The sequence below is a fragment of the Schistosoma haematobium genome, chromosome ZW (assembly GCF_000699445.3).
Source record: "Schistosoma haematobium chromosome ZW, whole genome shotgun sequence".
NCBI classification, from domain to species: Eukaryota; Metazoa; Platyhelminthes; class Trematoda; order Strigeidida; family Schistosomatidae; genus Schistosoma; species Schistosoma haematobium.
The window spans coordinates 55,393,329-55,420,621 of NC_067195.1; the positions used below are offsets into that span (position 1 = coordinate 55,393,329).

The 27,293-nt window shown below is 31.0% G+C and overlaps 1 protein-coding gene across 1 annotated transcript in view; it reads right to left on the minus strand.

Annotated features, from left to right (window-relative positions):
• Positions 1-200: 200 nt before the first annotated feature.
• The window catches only part of MS3_00010427 (uncharacterized protein), a gene marked incomplete at its 5' end in the record, with an annotated part of 42,069 nt that continues 14,976 nt past the window's right edge, over positions 201-27,293 (minus strand). The window contains 4 exons of the mRNA XM_051218792.1: positions 201-1,524; positions 5,864-5,914; positions 16,477-16,590; positions 21,807-21,996. Of these exons, the coding sequence (XP_051071910.1) occupies positions 502-1,524; positions 5,864-5,914; positions 16,477-16,590; positions 21,807-21,996 (1,378 nt within the window). The 3' untranslated portion in view covers positions 201-501. The remainder of the gene's footprint in view (positions 1,525-5,863; positions 5,915-16,476; positions 16,591-21,806; positions 21,997-27,293) is intronic.

Sequence of the window (27,293 nt, forward strand, 5' to 3'; positions counted from 1 at the left end):
GTATGGTTTTTTTATTTTATCGAGTAACTCTGTAGTTGTGTGCTAAATACATTCGATTGTCCCCACCGATGTTCTGTTCATTACATGACGAACAGTTTTAAATAGGAGCCTCTTCTCAGTTATTTTCTTTCTTCTTCAAAAAGACTTAAATATATTGAAAAGAATATGTGAAACAAAGAAACAAAATAAACAAACAATTTGCGTAAATCACAACTCTTTATTTAAAATATTGAATCAATTACACAATAATGTTACAAAAAATCCATCCGTGTTTTTTTCAGCAATGACATTAATTGTGTCAATATTCTATCTCTAATGTTTTTCTTTTTCTTTTTTTTTTTTAAAAAAGTCAAAAAATGATTCATTTTTCAAATTATTCAATGATTACACATGACCTTGTTCAATTGTTTATTTTTTACTGATTTAAACAAAAAAAAATTTAATGAAATTATTCAATAAACTATAATTGTATATTGATTTATACAAATAACATTGAAATAATTAAAATGGATTAAATTTACCAGCTTCAGATAATATAACAATTGAACGAAATACTTGTAATAAAATTAATAAAGTATTTTTACAAGTGAAAAATACATTTGAATAACTTTTTACATTATAATATACTATTAAAGTTATTCTTAATATAAGAAATGGTAAATCTTGTAACATTAATGATATACCAATAGCCCATAATTCAGTTTCACAACATAAACATGGTCGTTCACGACATAATAAAAGACAACCACCAATTAATGGACAATTGACATTGTTAGAATTATCTATAAAATCATTTTGTGATACTGATTTTGGTATACCATCAATTTTTGATGATGATGGTGATGATGATAATGTTAAAGGTGGAACAAGTAATTGAGCTGACTGTTGTTGTTGTTGTCGCTGTACGTCTGATTCGGGGATTTTTAATGTGGAACCACATTCAACATTGGTAATAATGCAATTGTCATGATCTGGATTTTCTGGTTCTCGTTTTTGATTTTTACGCGTTAAATACCATTGTTTTAAATAAGCTAATGTATTCCTTCTTAGAGATTTATTTTTTAAATTTGATGCAACGTTATCACTATCATTACTATTGGTATTATTATTACTATTGTTAGCAGTAAATCGACTTTCACCATCACTTAATGATTTTTCATCCATTGAACTTTGAAATGAAGATAATTCATTTGATTTAGACAATAATAAATTTCTATTATTGTAATTCTTTTGTGTTTTAAGTGCTGTTTTATTGAAACAAAATTGTAATAAACTAGCTTGCCATAATGATAAAATTACAGTGCGTAGAAAATCATTTCTACGAACTTCTTGTTCATTAAATGCTTCAAATAATTCCAATATATCTGCTGCTGTACCAATGTTAATTAATAATAATTGAGATAGTTGATCACGTGTTAATCCTTCTCTAGGCATTAACCAACGTCCAACAATTACAGATAGTAATAATAATTGTTCCAAAATACGTATCCGTTCTTTTAATGAAAAATTATGTAATTGTAATGACTGTAAACATTTGAGAAAAGTAAATTGAAGAAAAACAAAAGGAGACGTGAATAAAGTTGTCAACATTTTACAGGGATATTTGTTTTAATTTATAATAACAAAATAATAGTACTATTCAAGTAAGTATAAAACTTAATATTTGATGTTTCACCTCGTTCGCCACTTCAAGAAGAAAAGAGTAATTTTATCCAAATAAACACAACCATATGACATTTAAGCCTAATCGTGTTGGTAAGAAGATTTTTGAAACATTAGGAATAACAACATTTGTAGCCATTTCAGGATTACTGTCGATCCCAAGCTCGGATAAAGAAGAATCGGGTATGGAGTCAGAGACCCCATCCGAAAAAAAACTTTTTAAAAAAAGCTAACTATAATAAACAATTTAAACCATTTAGACTCTGCCCTCCGAGTTGAAAGGTCTTCATTCAGAAGAATCACGACACCCCGTGATGAAAGCCGAGAATCTGTAGAAGTCACTCGTTCGATGCCTCTTCTAACAACCAGAGGAACAATTAACATAGGTACATGGAATGTACGGACAATGTGAGAGACCGGGAAGATTAATCAAATTGATGTGGAAATGAGGAGATACAAGTTGGCTGAACTCGGAATAAGTAAACTCAGTGAAAACGAGCTAGATAGATAAGATGGATGGTGACTAGCGATGAAACCCATGAGGCGCTTCTCGTCTCGTTAGGGACTCGTCAGTTAGATGCACTTGCATTGCAGAGTTGATGAGAAGATACAATCAAACAATAATAAATGAATTTAAATTCCACCCTGTTTTACAAGCTAGTGGCTATCAGCACTCGGTAGCTAAGTATATAACCTGATAGTATTTGAAGCGAGTGGCACCTGGTTCGGTTCCCGGAGTGAACACCAACACTGGGATGCAGGTTCATCCAACTGACGGGTCTCAGACAGGACGAAACGTGCATCCTCGATTCCAGTGCTAGCCACCATCCATCTTTGCTTATAGTGCTTGTAACTTAGGGCACTATCGAGGCAATCAGCACAAGATACACATGTGCCAATAAGAGACTGATCTATTGCAGTCGTCAACACCAGTGGGAACTTTCAAACAAACAATTAAAAGTGAATCCAGACTGAAAAGCTCAGATTTGAGAGAAATGCTATTGCATTCTGATCACGAAGAAGAAAATGCTTCGCACATACATGCAATTTCACTGATGCTGTCCAAACTAGCACTAAAAGCACTTACAAGATGGGAATCTAGTGGATCCAGAATAGTCAAAGCATCCTTCAAAACAAAGACGGAGAGATTACGATTAATTTTATCCAGTGCTATGCACCAACTTATGATAGAGATGAAGATGATAAAGTTCAGCTTCATGAAAGGCTGCAATCGATCTTAGCAAAGTGCTTGGGAAATGACCTGACCATCTTAATGGGAAACCCAAACGCCAAAGTCGGAATGGACAACACCGAATATGAAGATATCATGGAACGGCATGGACTGTGAGAAAGGAACGAGAATGGCGAGAGATTTGCAGATTTATGCGCGTTCAACAAAATGGTTGTAGGTCCTCCTATTTTTCATCGATAACCTAAGTAGGATTCAAGAAAGGAAGAACGAGAGGACAACAATCAACAACAATCGAACAAGAGCAGACAAAGCCAAGATATAGACAGAATACACAAAAGCAAGCAAGAAAGTGGAGAGGAACATTGGATCTGACAAGAGGAAATACGTCAAAGACCTAGCAGTAACGGCGGAAAAAGCTGCAAGAGAGGGAATTATGTGATACAACAACGAAACTAGCAGGGAAATATAGTAAGCTGGAGAAACCGGTCAAGTACAAAGAAGGCAATCTAATCACTGGAACTCAAGAACATAGGAGAAGATAGGTAGAACATTTTGAGAAACTCTGGAATAGGCCAGCTTTTTTGAATCCACTGGATATTAAATCAGGACCTACAGACTTTCCTATAGATGTCACTTCACCAACGATACGAGAAATCAGAATGGCCATCATATAAATCAAGAGTGGGAAAGCAGTAGAACTTGACAATATACCAGCTGGAAAGGATCTAACTGCGAGGACTGTCCACGTCCTATTCTGAAACGTTTGGGAGGAAGAACAAGTCCCGACGGACTGGAAAGAAGGACACCTCATCAAGATACGAAAGAAAGGAGATCTGAACAAATGTGAGAACTAAAGAGGGATTAAATTACTGTCAGTACAAGGAGAGGTTTTTAACAGAGTTTTGCTGAACTGGATGGAAGACTCAGTAGACGTCTTACTTCGAGACCAATAGTTTGGATTCCGTTAGGATCGGTCGTGAACAGATCAAATTGCGACGCTCTGTAATGAAATTCATTTCTATACATCAACTCCATTGACTATGAGAAAGCATTCGACAGTGTGGATAGGAGAATTTTATAGAAACTTCTTCGACACTATGGTTTACCCGAGAAGATCGTCAATATCATACGGAATTCATACGACGAACTACGCTACAAATGTGTGCATGGAGGACACCTCTCCTTCCTCTTTCTTCTTGTGGTTTATGAAGACCCTGACATCTGAGGGTAAACACGGGATACAATCAACAGCTTGGAATCAATAATAAGATTTGGACTTCGTAGATGACCTGACTCTTCTAACTAGTGTAGTAGCAGCCTATGCATCAGTAGGCTTCGACATACATATGGGAAAAAGCAAGATCCCCAAATGTTACACATAGAACATCTGCACAACCACGTTTGATGGACAAACTCTGGAAGAGGTGGAAACTTTCACGTATCAGGACAGCATCGTTGATGAACAAAATGGATCAGATGCAGACGTAAATAAAATGACTGGAAAAGCAAGGGCCGCATTCCTACAATTGTAGAACATATTGAACTCAAAACAACTGTCAACCAACACCAAAGTCAGAATCTTCAATACGAACATCAAGACAGTCCTACTGTACAGAAACGGAACTTAGAGAACTACCACAACCGTGATTGAAAAGTTACAAGCATTTATAAACAATTGTCTACACAAGATACTGAATATCCTTTGACCGGATACCATCAAAAATAGCCTACTGTGGGAGAGGGTAAACCAGTTTCCATGTGAGGAAAAAATTAGTAAAAGACGTTGTAAGTGAATAGGACAAACATTGAAGAAATCGTCAAACTACATCACGAGGCAAGCGGTAATTTAGAATCCTAAGAGGAAAAGAAAAGCGCAAGACCAGGGAACAAATTGCATTGAGAATTGGAAGCAGACATGAAAAGGATGAATAGCAACTAGAAAGAAATGGGAGGGATTGCCTAGGACGGAGTTCAGTGGAGAATGCTTTAATCTGTCACCACTTCTAAAGTAATCTGTTGTTAAATTATACAATTATATATAGTCTAGTGAATCTGTTACCTCAGTATTTATTTCAATTCAACAGGATGTAACTTTAGTTTTTTTCAAATGAATATCGTTAAGAAATATACCCTGAATTTGTGCTACCATTTAAATGGTGAAATTTTTAAAATTCCTACTTAAGTTGGATAATGTTGCCGACGCCGACTTTAAACAAAATAATTATATTATTGTCTTATGAATACAGAGCATATCTTTCCAAATGATTTATAAATAATTTCTGAACTAATAATTATTTTCTGAATGGGTTTTGTGGAGATTGTAGTAATTTCGATAGTTGATATCATGAATCCATTGAAGTTAGATCACCATAGAAAACCTGGAAGCATTGGACGGCTGTTTTTATTATTTTTTATTATTATTTTAATTATTTTTCAAAATAAACATCATACTGACTGAGAAGAGTACGACATCAAACAATCAAGAAGTGCATTTCACCTATCTATACATGAATATAAGTGTGTAGTTAGAAGATATACAGTGTTATCACTCATTCCATTTCATACAGAAAATCGTCAATATGACGTTGATTAGTGAAAATAAAGTCTAAATGAGGAAGGCTTAAAGAGTATTAATCCACAACATAGTATGATTACAACTACCTACTCTTAATAGTTAGACAATTTTGAAAATGTTTTGTCCGATTGTAAAATAAATTTAACCATTAGATATAACCATAGTATCTTGATACCATATTATTCTTCAAAATTTACTTCTTCTTTTTGTAGATTGATATTTGTAAACGTTTTGGATGTCTCGTATGAAATCAAAAATAGCTGATATCAGTTCATCATGAAAGTCAACTTTGAAATATACACATTTACCAATAGATGGTAAGAGATTATTTTGTTTTAATGGTGGTCTAAAAATAATTTCAAACTAAGAAGGAGTAAATCGTAGTCATTAATGTTAATACAAAAATATGAACCTCTTTTTTCATTTTTACTTACTTGTAATACATCCATTGAAACTTGTAAACCAATAGTTTCATTTGATAGGACCTATGAAAAAGAAATCCAAAAAATGCAAGTAGTACAAATTCAAAATTAATTTAGTTGTATATTTAATTCGAATAGCCAGCCTGTGGGAGAGAACGAACCAGTTTCCAGCTGACGAAGAAATTAGGAAAAGACGATGGAAATGGATAGGACATACATTATGCAAATCATCAAACTGCATCACAAGGCAAGACCTAACTTGTTATCCTGAAGGGAAGCGGAAAAGAGGAAGGCCAAAGAACGCATTATGTCGGGAAATAGAAACAGGTATGAAAATGATGAATAACAACTGGAAAGTGCTGGAAAGTATTGCCCAGGAGAGGGTTGGATGATGAGTGTTGGTGGACAGCCTGTGCTCCTCGACGAGGATTAACAGGCGTAAGTAGGTTAATTAAATTAGTAGAATTAGTGGCATGTGACCACAACGATGGTAATGTATTGGTATTGTGCTTGCAATAATATTGTATTTTTCCCAATATTTTTTTAGTAGTTTACATCTCGTTCTTCTTTACTTTTTACGATATTTACTGTGACTTTTGTTTTTAAATGTATCTTTCATCCATAGTTTGATTCTAAGACAATATTAGTGTTGCAAAGATTATTAAAAATTGATTAAAAACGTTTGAATAATAAATACTAAAGAAATTGGGAAGTAACAACAGACATGTGAAACCACAAGTTTCTCAGCTAAAAACAATGCACTGATCCTTACTGCTATAGAGGATTTGTGGAGATTGTTGAATTTCATTGTTTTCACCGCGGATTGATCCTGGTTAGGACTCACTAGTGATTAACCTAGATAGGTAGTGCTCAGAGTTCTAGTCAGAAGCTATTACCGGTTGAAGTCAACCATTTCGAGTATGAGTCAGGTTAAGGATTAAATGTCGAGTGGAGTCATGAACACATACTGCTGTGGAACCCCGAAGTAGGATGAACCAGCTATCTAGTTCTTTCTGATTTCCAATGATTGTCTAGATTAAGCCAAGTCATAAGTTAAGCTATGACATTTACATACTTTTCACAATAATAATTTTAGAAATAAAGAAGAAATTTAGGGTTTCTGAAAACTAGAAACAACTCACTATTCGGTTAAGGACCGAAACCAAGACCTTAAGGTTTCACAGTGACAATCTAATCACTGAACAACTATGTGGAATTTACTGACTCCTATTTTCAACTTCAGTTAATTCGTAACAATAACTAAATCAAAGTCTTTCAACATTTATTGTTTGAAAGAATATTTTATTGTTCAGTTATACAAAATGGTGTTTTTAAACTTGTTAAATATTGGCAGGTAGAATAAACGAATTCAGAATGTTACTTTATATCCAGTTACAGTGACGATTAATAAAATTTATATAATTTGAGAAATTGATGTTATGAAAGAGAAGAAGCTGATTCTAGAAATTGATTTAATTTCTTGTTTCTTTCTTGTCTGATTTTGGTTATCAAGACCTTCGTCTTTACAAAATATATTGATCATAATAATAGTTTTTCATGGTATTTAAGGATTATTAAAATGTCTTTTTTTCTGTACAAAAATGTTAAAGATCATGTTAGTGATAATATTATGTAAATATACATACGTAGAGACCATATGGCTTACTCTGACTGTTTTACCGGATAAAGCAGACAGAAATAGCACAACTCAGTTGATTAGATAACATAAAGCTATACATTGTAACTAAATATATTTGAAAGGGGTTTCTATCTAAATAAATACAAATTAAGATAAGTTAGTCTAACTTATTTTTTACACTGAACTTAATAGGCTTTATTTTATCGGTTTGCAGGATGGTGGTATGTAATTCTGATTTAGATATTTTACTTGGTGTGACCAAGATATTAGTAAGATGTTGGTTTAGATTAAATACATTTATGGGATATATCAAGGGTCGGTCATCAATAAATAAATTGGGATGATAATCTGTAGAGGTCTAGTGAGTAGCTATTACCAGTTGAGTCTAACCAAGTTGGGTGTAATCCAGTTACCCACAGGAGGGATTGGAAGATGGTCAGATAATATCACGAATTAATTAAACCTTCGTTCTTAAACCACAGGATGCTGAGACTGTGATATGAAAATTAGGCACTCGCTGTTAGGTGTGAAAGTCCAGTATTCTATCGCAGGTGGCCTTGCGGACGAGCACTGTTGAGAAGTCCAATAATGAAACAAGCTGGCCGTCCAGTTTCCTTGATTTTCAGTAGTTTTTCAACGAAGATTAGTTTGTGAATTAAACCATGAAAGTCTAGCAATCTCCACAAACATTTGGAACAACAGATATATTTAATCATTTAAATCATATTCTGGCAAAAATCAAGTATATAATAATATCATAGAAGGTATAGGCCACAGTAAAGGATGGTGAATGTTACCCATTTTTCTGTAGAAATCAAATGCTTTAAACCACTTCTGCAACAACTAACTAAGGTCGTACGAGGATACTGATAGCTGTTTGACAGCCGATTACTTAGTGAACAAGCTTTTCGTAACATTTGGAAGTTATACTTTACCCTTCAGCACAATATAATGAAACGAACGATTTTTTTATAAATATAAGAGATAACCAGAGGCTTATAATTACTCGACCAAATTCAATATCTAAATGTATTTTCAAAGTTCAGGATTTTCCTAGAATACACGCAAAATTAAACTACCAATCTATCTTAAGGCTGCTGAACAAATAGATTCTAGTTAATGTATAATCGTCAGTTCAGTTGTAAATATGTATTAATAAGTGACAATACAGAGTTAGAAAAAATAGAGCAACTAAGATAATTTAGTTAAATGTAGTATGTTATTAGTTGTACAACACTAACATCATAAGGGAATTGACCAAAATCACTTCTGTTTGTCATTCAGAATGAAAATTTCTCCATATATTAAAAAATAAGGACAATTGGTTAAAAAAATTGATTTATCACTGAGTAGCAACCAATATCGCTATTGATCAGGTTACAATGTGGTCAATATTGTAAGTGATTCAACTACTATATGCACCATGTTAAAGTGTGAGATAGTTAGAACTAACCTTCTCCGAGTAAGAATTGGCTTAATGTTAGTTTAAATTCACTGTGGAGCATCAACTCCATCAAGATTACAGGTATGCTTTGTGGATCAATTTCAAAATGATGAAACTTAGGTCTAGAGTTTTCTGTCGACTAACTTTAATTACCCAACATTTATAGGAGGGATGCTTACTTTTGTTATAAAAGACATCTGATAAGAGTAACTCATACTATTAAAGAAGTAATTAATATAAAACCTACAGTTAGTAACAATGAATTTTAACTATAAATTTCATGAATTCAGCCACATCAACTAATTAATCAACTAAAGAATTAACAAAAAATAAATGAATTCATTATATCTAATGGGTTTACGATAGAAATTAGATAAACACTTACTATTTATTAACATTTTAATTATTGTATTTTGACTAAATTTCAATTCCCATTATATTAAAACACAATTGCATGAACGGAGAATATTCTTTTCAATAATTTCTCATCAGGTTCTACAATTATCTCATATTCAAATTAATAATCCATAAAATTGGCCAAATTTAAGGCAGAGTACATCATTTGGAAATTGTAATATGTGAATCAAGAACTGTTGTTTGTTATATAAAATCAAATCAGATTGTTAATGTTGGGGCTAACTAATATCAAATGTTAACTTGAATCAGTTTATAAGTGAAACGAAATTTATTCAGTACCCCCCTTATCTACTATATCGGATCTAATTCATGTTATTCTACATATTACCTAATTTCTGATTTGTAATCACAATATTCTCTCTCTCTCTCTTACCCCATGTTGATCATATTTATTCTGATCATTTATCTCATTTATAAACTGATTCAAGTTAGCACTTGATGTTAGTCAGCCCCAACATTAACGATTCGATTATATGACAAGCAACAATTCTTGATTCACATATTACAATTTCCAACTGATGTACACTGCCTTAAATTTGGCCAATTTTTTATGGATTATTAATTTGGATATGAGATAATTCTAGAACCTAATGAGAAATTATTGAAAAGAATATTCTACGTTCATATAGCTGTTTTAAATTTCAACTCAATTTACATTGTGAATAACCAATATTACTAGATTAGAATATGCAATGTAATGACCTCTTAACTAACATCAGCCAATTACATTCGAAATATAACTTGAAATTTAAAAACTCATGGCGTTTTAATTATTCACATATGTTTTAGCTCATTCTATCAGTAACGGGCAGTGAGGTAAGGATAAGAAGAAACAATATAGTTTCATTTATTTTATCTTCGACGTTTCTTTTCTGTAATCATATTGATGTTTGAAACCATTTGTTTAGATGTATTTATTCCTTTTAATAATTAAGTGATATATTGATTTTGATGGAGTTTTGTTCTCTGAGCTCAGAGAACAAAACTCCATCAAAACCATCCATCTGAGCTACAAATCTTCTCCACCATCTCGATATGTTGGTTTAAATATGTTGGTATCATTAGTATTTTGTGTACTAAATAATCGGATCACATTGGTAAGGAGAAATAATTTGTCATGAGAGACAAAATTCATCAATATAATGATTTTAAACTTTCGATATAAACGAATTCATATTTTAAAAAAGATTCACAATAATTTATAAAATGTTGTTCGAGTAGCAATTGAGAGCAGAACAAGTGTGTGTGCTACGGATGTCTATTGATATAAGTAGTATATATCGCCAGTCAAAAGTGTTAAGAAGATCAAAGAAAAGAGAATGAGAACAGTGAATGATTGGTGTGAAAACGAAAGAACACTCAAGTTTGAGACAATTGACTGACATTTTACAACTGAAGTATTTACTGTATGATTCTTAGATTTTACAAAGATATTCTGTAATTTTGCGCTTAAATACATTCAATTGTTCTCGTTCACTGAACAACTAGTAAATAGTATTCTTATATTATTTAAAATAGCCGGAACAATACAAAAAGGATTTCATATTTTATTAACAATTTCTGTTCAGTTTTTGATGTATAATTCATATATATCAATGGGTTATTTTGAATAAATCACGATTGAATACATATGTAATCATAATCGATCTGTAATGTCGATTAGTTACTTAGAGTACCGTAATAAATGGTAAAGCTGATTTTAACGTATTCCTTTCATTTTGAGATAATTTAGCTAGATAGACGTCAGAAATCAAAGAGCACAAGAAGACTATTTAACCTTTGCTTAGAAATCCTAAGTATTCAGCAATCAAGATGACTCTCGAAATTGTTGATTTTGTGTCTTGAAATAAATCTAAGGTAAAATGAACCAATTTTTCAAAATGACCTCCTTACTTACTCAATGTTAAATAAGTGATTTACAAGATTCTACACAAATGATTCCTGTATTGTGCTCTTTTTCGAAATAGATCATATCAAATGAATTATATAACATAAGCAGAGATGGATGGTGTCTAGCAGTGAAATTTGGGGTGAATGTTACGTCTTACACTGGAGCCGTCAGCCAGAGATAGCTGGATTTCAGAGTTGATGTTTACTCTCGGACTAAAGCCCAGTAACGTTTGCTTCAAATATCATCAGTTTATCCGCTTAGCGATTGAGTTCAGGTAACTGCTGACTTGTGCATTATACAATTGTTCCATTATTAGGCGAAAAAATCTCTAATCAAGTTATCCCGTTTTCGAATTTTCAAAATTAAGAGACATATGGTGATATTATCGAAAATTAACGTTTGTATTCAATTATATGAGCATTGGAATAATCGATGTTAATGTAACTTTTAACTAATCTAGTTCGTTTTTCAAAAGTATTTATAGAATTGTATAACTAGAACTGTTTATCAATCTTCTATAGGCTTTATAGGTAATTGATTAAATTTAACATTCCATCACATTTTTTTTAGCAAAGTGTAAACTATCATCCATCTGTTGTGATGGGATAATTCATGAATAAATGATTCGTAAAAATTATTATCCATCTAGTAAAGTATAACGGTTGTTACAAAGAAATGTCGCTTCAAACAAACGGCTGAAAGGTAATCTACAAGAAAATATTGTATTGTATTCTTTGCATCCGTGTTAATTTTCATTTCATGACCCGTTTTATTCTTCTGAAGAGAGTACAGTGTTTATTTTCAAGTCCGATTACTTTTATATGTACTTCCAAAATTTTAACTGTTCCTAAAAATGTGGTAAGACAAAGAGAACCAGATGGTAGACTCAACAATAGTTTCATTAACATTATTCAACTTGTTAAGGTAAAGATGCAACTAATTCGCTTAAGAGGCTATACTAATCAAACGTGTACGATTAGGTTTCAACAATAAAACTAATTTATTCTTTCATTTTCATATTATAGCATATACTTGTTATTATGCTAAAACAATAATTATCTTCTCATTTCTGATCAATGTAAAAATACACTCTTCAATATACACCATCATTTTTTAAAATCACACTATTGTTAATGTCAATATGAAATTTAGTTTCAGATTTCTTCAATTACTCATGAGAATGATAATTTCATTCATGATTCATTTATACAAGATTGGTTTCGTACTTCATTCATAAATAAAAATTCCTAACAGACTAAGCATATCTTTGATTTTCTCATAAGTATTACCACTATTATCATCCATTAATTTATATATATTTAGTCTACTTATATTAATAGCAAAGGTTTGAATGATCTACATCAAGTATTTATACTCGTAATAATTCAGTTTGATAATCAGTAATTAAAAACTATGCATTCACTTTATCTGTATTTTCTAATGTAGTTGAAGTGTCAATTATGATTATTGTCAATGTTATTTGTGTTCTATGAATAGAATGGATTCAATGCTTGTCATAAAATGATGATTATTTCCCCCCACCGCCCCCTTCAAAAAAAACATTCACGTTATGGGCATTGCATTTACTAATACAAAAATATATGAGCATTCTATAAAAACATTATTTTTTTGGTATTTTTCATGTTATATACTAATGATATTAGAACCAATTTTCTAATGATTAATTTTTTTCATCATGACTTATTTACCCCAATAAGCTAAAATGTAGACAAGTTTTGATCAGTTTTTTTTTCTTTATACAGGAAGTAATCTATCAAATCATCCATTTTATGATAGAAAATATTTAATGTATTCAGACAGATTATTTGTAGATCTATTATTATCCATTATTAATGGTTATATAAATGAATAAGCAATAATTTGTGAAGTACTTATTACATACTATGCTAATAATATTATCAGGAGTTTAAATATTAATATCAGATGAGTTTTGTGGATATTATAGTAATTTCAATGGTTAAGATCATGAGTCAGTTGAAGCTAGACCACCATGGGACTCCTCAATAGTGCGCATCCACGACCTCGTCCCCTGCGAGATTCGAACCCAGGACCTACTGGTTTCGCGCGCGAGCACTTAACCACTAGACCACTGAACCGGCCGGCATCCAACGGTGTTAATGTTTAACTTCAACTAATCCACGAAATTGAGCGATACATTCACCATTGTCTTCAGTGAGTTACTAATTCACATCAGACCTGGTTGAACTCCACTGGTCACTACTTCTCACTAGAACTCCAAGATATACCTCTTGAAGCCAGTCACTAGTGAGCATATGTTGAATCATATCAGATGGGTTTTGTGGATATTATAGTAATTTCAATGGTTAAGATCATGAGTCAGTTGAAGCTATTGTTTGTAAATTCATAATATGAGTTTATATAAGCTAAATGTATCTTACACATTAGTTGAAGATAGTTTATTAATAAGCTATGTAAATTTATTAGAATTTGGAGATAAACATTTGATTTCCATTAACTAGTGTAATAAAGATTTCTATCAATTAACAGTTTAGCACTAATATTTAGCATTGCTAATCTTATTTTTATTTATTTATTTTAACACATAGATATTGGTACAAGGAGGCACCAAAAACATATGCGCCAAACAAATCTCATTTGATTTGTGTGAGGGCTGTGATACTGCATTGCTAATCGAATGAAGAAGATTAAAAAAAAAACACTGGAAAACATCTTTAAATGAGTCTTTTTGTATTAATCGTAGGTACTATATAAACTATCAGTGTCATATCATTTAGTTATTGAAATAAAATGTTTATTTCCTCATGTAAGACATTGTAGTTTTAGAAAAATGATAGATTCATAAAAGAAAGTCATATAACAAGTTGCGATGCTTGCAAATCCCTGAAGAATTTAAAAGATAGCTGAGTATTATGGTATAATTTGATGACATCTTGTACATGATCAGTGTTTTTGGAAGTTAACACAAGTAGGATAATAATACCCATTAGACTTCTGTGATTCATTTTATTTTTAGAAAATATACTAGTTAACTATAAAACATTAAGTGTTGATTAGAAGTGAACATGCAACAACAGTAGTTAAAGTCATTGACTACAGTTTTACCAAAATACCTACTTTTATCTTTTTTTCTTGTGATAATTCTCAAAAGACAATAATTAGTTACAAAAGTGATGGTTAAATCTAAAGCTTTACATTATCAGTGAATAACAAATACTTAATGCTTGAATACATACTGATAAATTGAGATCAAATATTTCAAGAGTAATTCACATTTATATAGTCTAACAATTAACTGAAGTTATCTATGATAAATATAGCTTTCCACTTTTCTAATTATAAGTAATTCCCTCCTTAATTGTACTACGAACTGAAATAAATATAACTGCGCAGCTCTTATTTTCTTTTTGGACAACAACATCAATGCTTACTTTACGTGAACCTCAGAGATTAAACTAGTAAACGCAGAGGATAGAACACTGTTATAAGTTACTATCTAAGCAACAAATCTTCTTCATTATTTCTATACTTTTATGGAGCTTATTCCAAATGAATAAAATGAATTGTATAATTAGAAAAAAGGAAGCTCAAAAAACTGAAATCTGCCGCCTTGAACTAAAAATGTACCTAAGCCTGAAATTTTTATATTGTTTTGTGAATGCCCGTAATTTTAACCGATAAGCGATAATTTTTTTTTCTAAATCACTACTATATTTTCGTTATAATAGTTAATTTGTGACTGAATATATCAGGCATTTTTTTGTCTGAAGAATAGTTTCATTCAAACAAAAGCTTTAAAAAAAAGTTATAGGCTGTACATTTAATTATTTACTGTATTTGGTTCGATGAAAAATAAAGAAAAAGACTAAATCCGTTTATTAGTCTCAATTCTTTACTATGTAGAAAAGAAGGGAAATGAAGTAACAATGCTTTTTAAGACAAACTATTCTTTAGGTCTAACTAATCCATATTTAAGCATAAAGTATTTTCATTGTCATTCGGATTTGACTTTTTCTGTTTCTATAGAATCATTTGAAAAGAAAGAGAATTAATATATATAGGAAATTATTATTAAAATGGGTTTTGTGGAGACTTTTAGAAACTTCACTTGTTGAAATCATAAGTCAATTGAAGCTAGACCACAATGGAAAACCTGGAAGCATTGGACGGCCGTTTCGTCCTAGTATGGGACTCCTCAGCAGTGCACATCCACGATCCTGCACCCCGCGAGATTCGAACCCAGGACCTACCAGGCGCTTACGGTGACGCAACTTCGTGGATTGGTTGAAGTTAGACATTAACACCGTTGGATGCCGGCTCAGTGGTGTTGTTGGTTAAGCGCCCGGTGCGAGACTGACAGGTCCTGAGTTCGAACCTCGCAGGGGGCGGATCGCGGATGCGCACTGCTGAGGAGTCCCATACCGGGACGAAACGGCTGTCCAATGCTTTCAGGTTTCCATGGTGGTCTAGCTTCAATCGACTCATGATTTCAACAAGTGAAATTTATGGGAAATGGTTGAAAGTAAAAAAGGCACTTCAATTTTATATTACTGAAATCCTATTAGTAAGTCATTATTTCTTTACTTTTGATTAGAAGAATACATTTTATGTATGAGAATATTTAACAGTTATTTCACATCAAGAATTTTTTTGTTTTCGGTTGTACTTATGAAAAGAGTATACTGTTTAGATTCTATGTCTTCAAAATTGATTGTCCTAATTGATGTGAAATGGCTAAATGGTGATTGTTCAATTAAACCAAATTATTGATATAAATTTCCTTTAGTGAACACATCTAAAGACATGATGACACACCAGCAAAAAGAACGGTATTTTCATCCAATAAATTAAAGCGAGGCATAAAGGAAAACTCAATTGCCCCAGCTTTCAAGTAACGAGCCTCAAAAATGACGACATGAGCATACTGGATTCTTAAGCTTGCCTTAATGCATTTATTCCATAAAATGTGTAAAAAATGTTCAACATTGAGGCATTGGTCATTGAGTACAAACACACTAATAAAGAGTGATTATACTTCAGTCCTGGATATCAACAGCAAAATATTTCAAACATTGACAAATGATTGAATAGTCCAGGCATGACATTTAAAGACTGTTATTGTTTAATCATTATGAGTTCAACCTTACCATTAATAAATTAATCGATTCAGAACAAACAAATGGAATAAAAATTTGTTCATTTGTTTCCTACAAAATATGCCATAAACTACTTACCTCATGAATAAATGTATTACGAGTCATTCTTTTTGTTCTCTGAGGCTCTTTTGTTGTCAAATAAGCTGAATTCATGAATTCTTCAATTTCTGTACCCATAATCATCATACTTTCCTAAGTTAAAAAACACACAGGAGAAATACAAACTTTACACATTTATAGTAATACTTACAATATAATGAGGTCCTTAATATTATCATTATTTACGTTAAATGACAAAACAATTGTGAATTTGAACTTATTTTAATCCAACACAAAATTGCAATGGTAAATTTCCATAACTTATGATTTATGGAGAAAATCAAGTTTATGATGTAACAGTTGTATAATAAATGTAATCAATTGTCTGATTTGAATTATCTTTTTTCTAGATCAGACTTGCATACATTATTTCCACTTTTCTTGTTGTACACTACTAAGGAGGTCGAATCTACATTGAATCCACTACAAATCTCTTCTAACCTCATCATTTGTTCATGAACTAATTTGGTCACTTAACTTATGCAGTCCAGATATGTCAGATATGTCTGTATGAATAGAATGTGACCCTGTCAATCATGTGACATCAAAATGATTGATGTTAGGTTTATCTGTTCATTGAGACGCTCACGGACCACCATTTTGAAGTATATATGTATATATACTTCATTTTATTATATAGTTTCCCTACTGTTTTCAAATTAATCTTCAGACAAAATTATATTAGTAATCATGCAAGTGTATGCATGCTAATTACACATAATAAAAAGCCCAGTTCATATATTCTTCATGTATTATGTATTCTGCTCTGACTTTTGGTTATTGCATTCATAAATTTATCATTAATTTTATAATATAACAATCAAATTTGTTCACAATCTATACAAATTACGTGTATTTTTATTCAATTCAGTAAATAACGTATGTTATTAGTAAATATTTTAATTATATTTAGATCATGTAATGGAATTCATTATTTGTTCAAAAATATAAAAGAAAAACTCTGAACAACTTTGTATTGTGATATGGGCTACTTATGCATACAGACATAAGTAGTATAGGAAAGGAATCAAAAGTGAAATGCTTACCGACAGAAGATTGAAATAAAGAGAATACAAATGAAAATGGAGAATGATTGGAATACTAACAGGATTTAAAGAATAATGTATTATATAGAGGAAAACTCAAAGATGTGCAAATGATATATCAATGTATGATTTTTATTTTTAACAAAATCACTGTTCGATTTTGTATAAGACAATAAGTTGACTTGCCGTATTTCAGTTTCCGTTCATCACATATCAAATCTCTTCTATAGTGATTAGCTTTCTCAAGTGAACGCTACTTTGTTATATCTGGTCGTCGCTGATTATTATGACGGAATCACTCATCACTTATATTCGAAAACGAGGAACCACTGTAACTCCCACAATTTGAGGTAAGAACACTAATACTGGAATATGTAAAGATTTCTTAATCCCAAAACACGATGACCCTTGTCGAACATACACATATATTGATTGTACACTCACTTTGATTATTAATGAGAATAAAATCGCATATATAAAAATGCCCAGAATTATAACAAACCATATGCTACTTATCATGCTGAGCATAGTTCAGGTTAATTGAATAGCGTGTTATACAGTATAAAATATCATACAGGAAAACATAACAAATACTACACTCAGTAATTATCACACCGAATCAAAACGTAAGTAATATTGAGCGAAAATCATAGTAAATCAATCTAATTCTGACTTTTCTTCTCTTCATATCACCTCCCCCTATTTTTTGAAAACTCGAAGTTTAGATCCAAACATTGGAATTTTCTGACTTTATCCACCCTCACGAAATAATGTTAGATCCTCATATTCTCAAGATACAATTAATGTGACTTTATTTAAAACATATTTCTTGAGGATGAACGACACTTGATTTGAGGTCATCATGGGTCTGATTCTTCTGAAATATTTTCATCAAATTTATTAGAAATATCATTAGAGGATAATGGATCACTTGGATAATCAGCATCCAACAAAATTGAATTAGATTTTTGATTATCATTTGATGCATCCGACATATTTTTCTCATTTTTGTGAGAAATTTAATCAAAAATATGTGAATCATTAGAAGAACTCGTATCTAGAAAAAACAACTAGAGAATCCCGACAAGTAGATTCATGGGAAACTTTTGTCGCAGATTGATGAATTCCATTTGGCACAACTGTATTCATTATGCTGCTCGATTTATTGACGACACCGACTAAATAATTATATTGGTTTCATCCAATTACTGGCTGACCTTGGTCCTTTTTTTTACACCGTCGCCAATGATTTGGCTTCTAGTTTAACGCTAATTGTTATGACTGGTTGTCGACTGTTCTAACTGCGTCACCACTGATATGCCTTCTTTTTGAACACCAGATTCGGCTCCTAAGCTCTGCTAGTAACTCCGAAACACGGCGACGACCATAGTCGAAAATACGCTCATTTATGTATACCCATTTTTATTAATAATTAGGATGAAATCACATACACGAAAAAAATACTTTCAGTTATAACAAATCACATGCTACATGTTATGCTCAGTATAGTTTATGTTAACTTATACACAAGAATATGGTATGTTATACAGAATAAAATATCATACGGGAAAACAAAACAAATACTATATTGTGCAATCACCACAATGAATTAAAACGGAAGTAATGTTGAACAAAAATCATAATGGGTAGAAAGAATCTAATTTTGACTTTTCTTCCCGTCATATCATATAGATGTTTGTTGTTTTATTACATCGATATCTAGAATGTTCCTCCAATGAAATACAAGTTGATAAACCTTTCTATTGGTATTGGTATATAGATATGTCACTAAGATATAATATTATGCAAATGTGGGTTCGAGCGTCGCGAGGCGGGATCGTAGATGCGCACTTCTGAGAAGTCTCACAGTGGAACGAAACGGCCATTCAGTGCTTCCAGGTTTTCCACGGTGGTCTAGCTTCAATTGATTCATGATCTCAACGATTAATATCCACAAAATTCCCTTCTGATATTAAGCATGGATATCACGTGTACGGAAAACTATGTGTTTTAAGCAACCTAACTTTACTATTCAACTGTGGTTATACAGTGTAATTCAATTGATATCAGTTGGTTAGTAAAAGCAAAACATTCACATAAAATATAGAATTGAGCTGTTGATAACCTCTTGTCATGTTAATGGTTCTTAGTACATGTGTATGATATGATGTTCAAATAAATGGGTCTGATTGTAAGGCGTCAAATATATTGATTCCTAAATTACCCATAAAATCTTAATACAGTAATAAATTAAATTACAAATGAATTTCAATCCAATTTATTCTCTATTAAATATGCTGTATTTAACCATGTCATTTTGTTGTACAAAACGAATCATTTTTTCGCTAACTAGGCATTTTATCTTCTGATTTCCACTAACTAAGGGTTTTGAGTCAGTTATTCGTATTTGTGTGTAACTATGATTAGACCATATGAATTATATAACATGAGATAATCTAGTTACACATACACTATATTATATACAGCAGCATTTATATATTGCCGTTTTTTAGCTCGTTATTAGTATATTTCTAATTGAATTAAAACATATTGATGTTGACGTGATCATTTCAACCAAATCCAGTTTTTTACATGATATTTATAGACTGTATTTTTCTAATTCAAACAAGCTGATTAGTGAAATTTCCTCATAATATATTTGGTCATCTCTGGTTTTTATTACAACTTCGCTAGTTAAATCTAGATTATGTGGTGGATACATAAAATTTCGGCACATGTTGAAATAAACTAAAAGATTCATCTTCTATCCTCAATGAAAAAATGACCCTCGAATGCTGACTCGCGAGACTGATAGGTCCTGATTTCGAATCTCTCAGGGGGCGGGATCATGGATACGCACTGCTGAGGAGTCTCATACTGGGACGAAACAGCCTTTCAGTGCTTCCAGGTTTTTTTATGATGGTCTAGCTCTAATTAACTCAGGATTTCAACTATTGAAATTTCTAAAAAAAAATCTCCACAAAACCCTTTCTGATAATATATTTATTCAATATAAGTAAATTATAAAACTCTTACAACTAACCATGAAATATCTGATTAATTCCTTGTCTATTAGTTACAGCTCTCTCTCTTATATATATATATATATATATATATATATATATATATATATATATATATATATATAAATAAATTAACTCTGACCTGATTTTCTTTGTTCTTTCAAATGTAATTATTCAACACTACCTTAATGTACTTTTAACCTTTACCATTAATACATGATAAATTGTTTTTCTATATTTATGCATGTCAACAAATGTATTTTTATTTATTTATTTATTTTTCATTTTCAAAATATCCTGCAGTTTATGATAAGTTCAACAAAATAATCTGTGATGAAATAATATCTATATTTAAATAGAAGTTAATTAGTTAACTTATTTCTTATAAACAGTAGTATGTTTAGTATAGTTTAATTTCAAAATAAATAATTGTTACTTATAGCAATCAATCTTTTTATTAAGATCTTTGTGTTGGGAAAAAAAGAAACATAAATCTGAATGAATTGCTTAAGGCAACTGTTTACAGTTTTTCCGCGTCTCCTAAATGAATTTATAACATAAGTTTTTTGCTTATTTTTGTCTCAATTCCCAATTCATAAACATGATTATTCGAAACACAGCGGTTAACTGAACTTGTTTATAAATTCATCAACGGAACAACTGATAAAATCAGGTTTCAATGAGAAATATATTAAAATTTAACTCCGTGTGAACTTATTTATATGGGCTATTGAAGTGTTTAAAGGCTTTCCGAAATAGTTGTTCAAAATAAACGTCGAATTGAACAATTTCTATAAATCACTATTCTAATATTATCATTTATATAAACACATGTATATCATGACTAAGTGAATTTCTGAGATGAAACATTAATGAAATACTACTATCTCAAATACTTACTTTCTGTTAAAGTAATATCAAGTGAAAGAGTTTGTTCGCATGATTAGGTTAACAAATAATCTAATATATCTAGATTGATCCTTGTTATTTTAATTGACTAAGAATTGATTTATTGTCTGAAACATTCATTATATGTTCTAACACTTACCATCTACCTCAGTTTAACAAGCCATTCAGTATCAGCACACGAAATGTGTTGTATAAAATTGTGTAAACTTATCTATGCTAATTTACTGAGTTTCATTGTCGATTTAAACAACTTATGATTCTTAAAAGATTTGTGTATATCTCATCACTATCAGTAAACAAAAATAAAAGAAGATTTAATATTGATACATACATTTTCACGTGATATTACTGATGGTGCTTTATTTATCCATGCTGGAACTGTAATAATTGGAGTATGATTTTTGGTTGTCATTAGCTCAAATAGAGCAGATGCATTATTCACTTGATCCATATGATGTAATTCAATAATCCATATAGGTGGACAAGCACAAATGAGATAAGTGAAATTACACAGGGAAAACCTAATATAGAGAAAAAAAATGGGAAGAATATGTTAGTTCACAGAAAGATTAATAGACAGATATATGTATGTATAATCCCAAACAATGTACTGAGTTTAACACGATAGTATTCAGTATCTCGTATATAATGAAAAATGATGGCTTGTTGATTTACGTACTTAACATGCGATCACTTGAAATTCAGTTTGAATTTCAATAACCTCGTTTAGTTTGGTCAGTAACAGAAGTCCCCAGAAAAAATTGTTAATCTAAGCAGAGCTACCTGATTCATACTTAACTAATAATGCAGTGATTTGTGAACATGTTACAAATAAAATAGTGAGCAATCGGCCGGACATCAGTTTATAACAAAATGGCTTGTTGAAAGCACTCTAAAATTGTTTATAAAGTGCAGAAGCACGATAAAAATTATGTTTTACGTTCTAATTGCTTCTATGTCCTCCAACCTTTAAACTAGAGATAAACAAGACACTTATTTAAATTTCTTCCTAGTGCACAATAATAGAGTTATCCTAGAGACCTTTATCCCTATCTATCAATATTATTTGTGACGGGGGCAAGGATCAATAAACACATATCAAGACAAGGTGAAAGATTATCAATTCTGTCAAAACGTGTAGGGTTTATGCAAATCCGTCTTAGAATTAAGAAAGGTCATACAACAGAGCAATTTATTTGACTAAATGTGACTTCTTTTATGCAACAGCCTTCTCTGGGAGAGAACATACCAGCTTCCAGCTGAAGAGGAAATTAGGAAAAGACGATGGAAATGGATAAGACATATATTATGGAAATCATCAAACTGCATCACGAGGCAAGCCTTAACTTGGAATCTTGAAGAGAAGTGGAAAAGCGGAAGGTCAAAGAAGACATTACTTCGGGAAATAGAGGCAGATATGAAAAAGAAGAATAACATCTGGAAAGGATCGCCCAGGACAGGGTTGGATGGAGAATGCTGGTGAGCGGCCTATGCTCCTTCACGAGGAGTAACAGGCGTAAGTAAGTAAGTAATTTTAATCAAAGAAAATAATAAACTCTAGTTAACACATATTTGGTTGCTCAAACGTCCTTAGTTCGCTACATGAGCTGAAAGTTTTACGCCCAAATTCATGTGTGATAAAACATGTAAACTGTTGATGAGCTCTAACTCATTGCGAAACTGTTGTTTTGTGAGATTTTCGATTTTCCATGATACTTTAACTAACTTCAGTTCGTGAAAAACATAAATCATAACAAAATCTTTAAAGAATTTCTTTGTTAAATTACAAATGGGTATTAGTCTTAATTATTGTGACTTTAACTTCTCTTTTGTATACTTACCTAACTTACTTATGCCTACCAATGAAATCAAGTTTGTAAACTGACGTTATTTATAAAAACAATTAAACAAAAGAAGATTATTATAATAAAATCTCTTGTTAAATACTAGACGAAACTAAATCCCTAAATTATTGGTTAGTTATTAACTCTGCGTAATAATGGTGCATTAGTATTCAAATTGTTAATTATAATATTGTTATGCTTCGTTTAGTAAACGCTGCAAGGAAAATTTCAATAAACTTCTTACTTGTATACACAAAATGCTCCTAACTATTAGTACTAATATTAGTTCTTTCTTGGTACCTTTATCTGTTATTGGGATAAATATTTCATACATCATTTAAAGATGATTTCGATTATAAAGTAACATCAGTTGAAAACTTAATAAAAACTTAAGGAAGTACTGATCAACAATTTTGTCAATCAATAAGTCTTCTGTGAAGGATCGTATTATTTACTTTCAGGTCAAATCAAAGGATCAATGGAATTTAAAACAGTAGGCAACAACGTTCAACTGTCGATACTTCTTCAGTTTCAATTGTAATGGTTTTTTAGTCATTGTCTGTGAGAGATGAACTGTATTTACTGAATAAACTAGCTTCTAAAAACCAACAAATAGAAGAATATTTTTTATATACTACTGAATATCAGAATGATTTTTTGAAGCACTATGACTTCTTTTATACTGACTCGTTAAATAACACACAATTTATACAAGCTAGTATATGTTTTAAGAGTAGAACTGACCCATTCAATCAAATACTAAATAAATACGAACAACTCTGAATAATAAAGATGTCATGCATATCAAAGTTGATAATACATAATCCACACTTGATATTACACTTATTTTATACCTAAGGATTATCAAAAAAAGTGATTCTCAAAATTAACATTTACATCCGTATCCAAACATTTGATAGTTTTTGCATGGAAACTATTAATAGGAAATTTACCATATTTTATGAACTGTATTTCAATTTTTACTCAGATAATTTACTTTGGTCATTTGAAAAAAAATCTATAATGTTTTTACCTCCATCGAAACTATTTAAAAAAACAACTTTAAGTGAATACAAATCTAGAAGAAAATAAAATAACGATATTACATAATTTAATTGTTTCCTAATAGATTTCTATGATTTAATTACATTCTATACATTGCATACAACTATTCCTATTTCATTTTAACCTTTAGTAACTGAATGTTATAACAAATCACTAGTTAAAATTGACAATTTAAACAAAAGAAACGATAAATCAACAGATTAGTTTCTATAATATAACTGAACCAAAAAAATACCGTTGAATTATCATTGGATATGTTAATTTTAGAAACTACAATTAGTATCCTATCCATATATATACATAGAGAGAGAAAGAGGGAGAGAGAGAGTTGGAATGTGTAAATGTCCAATTAAATAGACGAATCTATAGAAAACAGAACAACCAAAACAAAGATTATTATTTAGTATTTAGATAAAACATAAATAACTTGAAGAATTGACAGAATGTTGATTATAATCTTACAATATAAGTATAGATTATACCTAATCATAATACTTGTTTGTAGTTAAATGTTAACTAAAAATCATATAAAGTACTAAGTAAATAGAAATGCTTTTAGTGTTTAAAAACACACAATTAAAATGAACCTTTTAACGAATGGAAGATGTAATCTAAACTAAAGTTCAAGGTTAATATATATGGTTACATACAGTTTCTTTAAACATCATGTTATGTAGTAGCAAAAATGTATTTTCTTTTTCTCATGTAAGTAAAAGAAAATATTTAGTCTTTCTTAATGACAAATGTGAATGTAAATTATACTAAATGTATTAGATTTGATAAAATTTAGTTTTATAAATGTATAGTTATTCTTTAACACCGTTGGATGCCGGCCGGTTCAGTGGTCTAGTGGTTAAGTGCTGGCGCGCGAAACCAGTATGTCCTAGGTTCGAATCTCGCAGGGGGCGAGGTCGTGGATGCGCACTGCTGTGGAGCCCCACAATAGGATGAAACGGCCGTCCAGTGCTTCCAGGTTTTCCATGGTGGTCTAACTTCAACTGACTCATGATCTTAACGACTGAAATTACTATGATATCCACAAAACCCATCTGATATTCTTTATTCATCTATGTCATAGTGATATATATTTATGAAGAAAATATCTATAAAAATACTACTTATATAAACTATTTAAGTAATAAACTTTATCATTAAATATTATTGAAAGATTAGATCGAGTTGTTTATGTATATTCATATTCATAACAATGAGACATTTACATGATTATTCATTTGCATGGAGGTTTCAAATATTATTTAGCAAAAAGGTTGTTATGTAAATGTCCCAGAAGAAAAAAAGATTTATTATAATGGAAAATGAGAACTCAATTAAATTGAACATTAAGAGATAGTGATAACTGAATAATATTGATTGATACAATATTTATTTATAAGATAAAAATATTAGAAATCTTATTTTCTTTCCGACTTATTTAATCGAATCTTCTTTTTAATTATACACCATCTACTTTAGATAACTTGGTTGTTAACACATATCGCGATGATTCATTACCAACCAATTTACTTCGATAATCTTATTAATAATTGATCTTAGGTTCGAATTTTGCGAGGCGGGATCATAGATGCGTTTTGTTGAGGAGTTCAATAATAAAATGAAACGGATGTCAAATGCTACCAGGTTTTCCATGATGGTCTTTAAGTGTGGCGTCAAGTTGCGGTTAACTGTGATCACCACTACAAGAATGTTGCGTACCAGATATCAAAAGGCGATTGAAGGTTGTAGCTAGATATATTTGTTGGCGATCTCGTGGTATCGAAAGAATACCAAGATCGTGCCAAAGGAGTACAGTTGCGGTTACTGAGCGTAACCGAATCCGTGCAAGGTCACAATCAACGGAAGAATATATGTCTTTCGTAAAGTTAAATAAACAAATACAGTAAAACAATCACTGGTACAATTGGTTATAATAATAATAATTGTTTCCATTAAACCAATCGCGTTCTCTTGATAAAAGTAGATCACTACAGTCTCACTTTAGTTGATTCATGATGTCAACTATTAAAATATTTTGTAAAAATATTTCTTATATTAATGAAATAAGACTTGCCAAGAATAGATATAGTTTCATAGAGTATTATTAAAATATTTTTAAAAAAAATTGAAATTTATATGAATTTCGATTAGTTATTGAATATGAACCTTACTACTTAAAAGTATTATTGTGGTGTATGCTACTTATGTGAACAGATATAATCAGTATTGTGGTGTGTGCTACTGATATCGATAGATATAAGAGGTATGTTTCATCAATCGAAGGTGAAATACGTGGTGGTTAACGGTTGAGAAGATCAAAGAAAAGAGAACGGAAACAGAGAATGATTGGTGTGAAAACGAAGAAACAATGAAGTCTGAGAGGATTGACGGATATTTTGCAAATGAATTATTTACTGTATGGTTCTCAGATTTTACTAAGATATTCTTTAATTTTGTATTCAAATATATTTGATTGTTCCCATTTGTGTTCTCGTTCACTACAGTATGTAACACTATTCAGAAGTGGAAAACCTGGAACCTGACACCTGTGTTCTCGTTCAAACGATTATGATTATAGTTAAATATAATTGTCAAACTGGTTATCTTCTAGTTTCAAGATTTTCTAAACTGACAGTAAAGATTTGGAAACCAGTTGACATAATTTTTATTCTTTTTGTCACCCATCTATTAGTTTTTTTTGTATTGAATTTTCTATGAAATCGTCTAGTATTCTTTTTTCAAAGTTCGTTTCCATGTTTTTTAAATACAGTGATATTTTTATGACATATTCACACCAAACTAAATATGCATCACTAAAGTGTATTATCTATTTTCAATAATATTGTATGTTATTTTATAGAGTAATTTTGATTGTGTTGTCATGTAGAAGTAAAAGAAAATTTAAGGCTAAATTA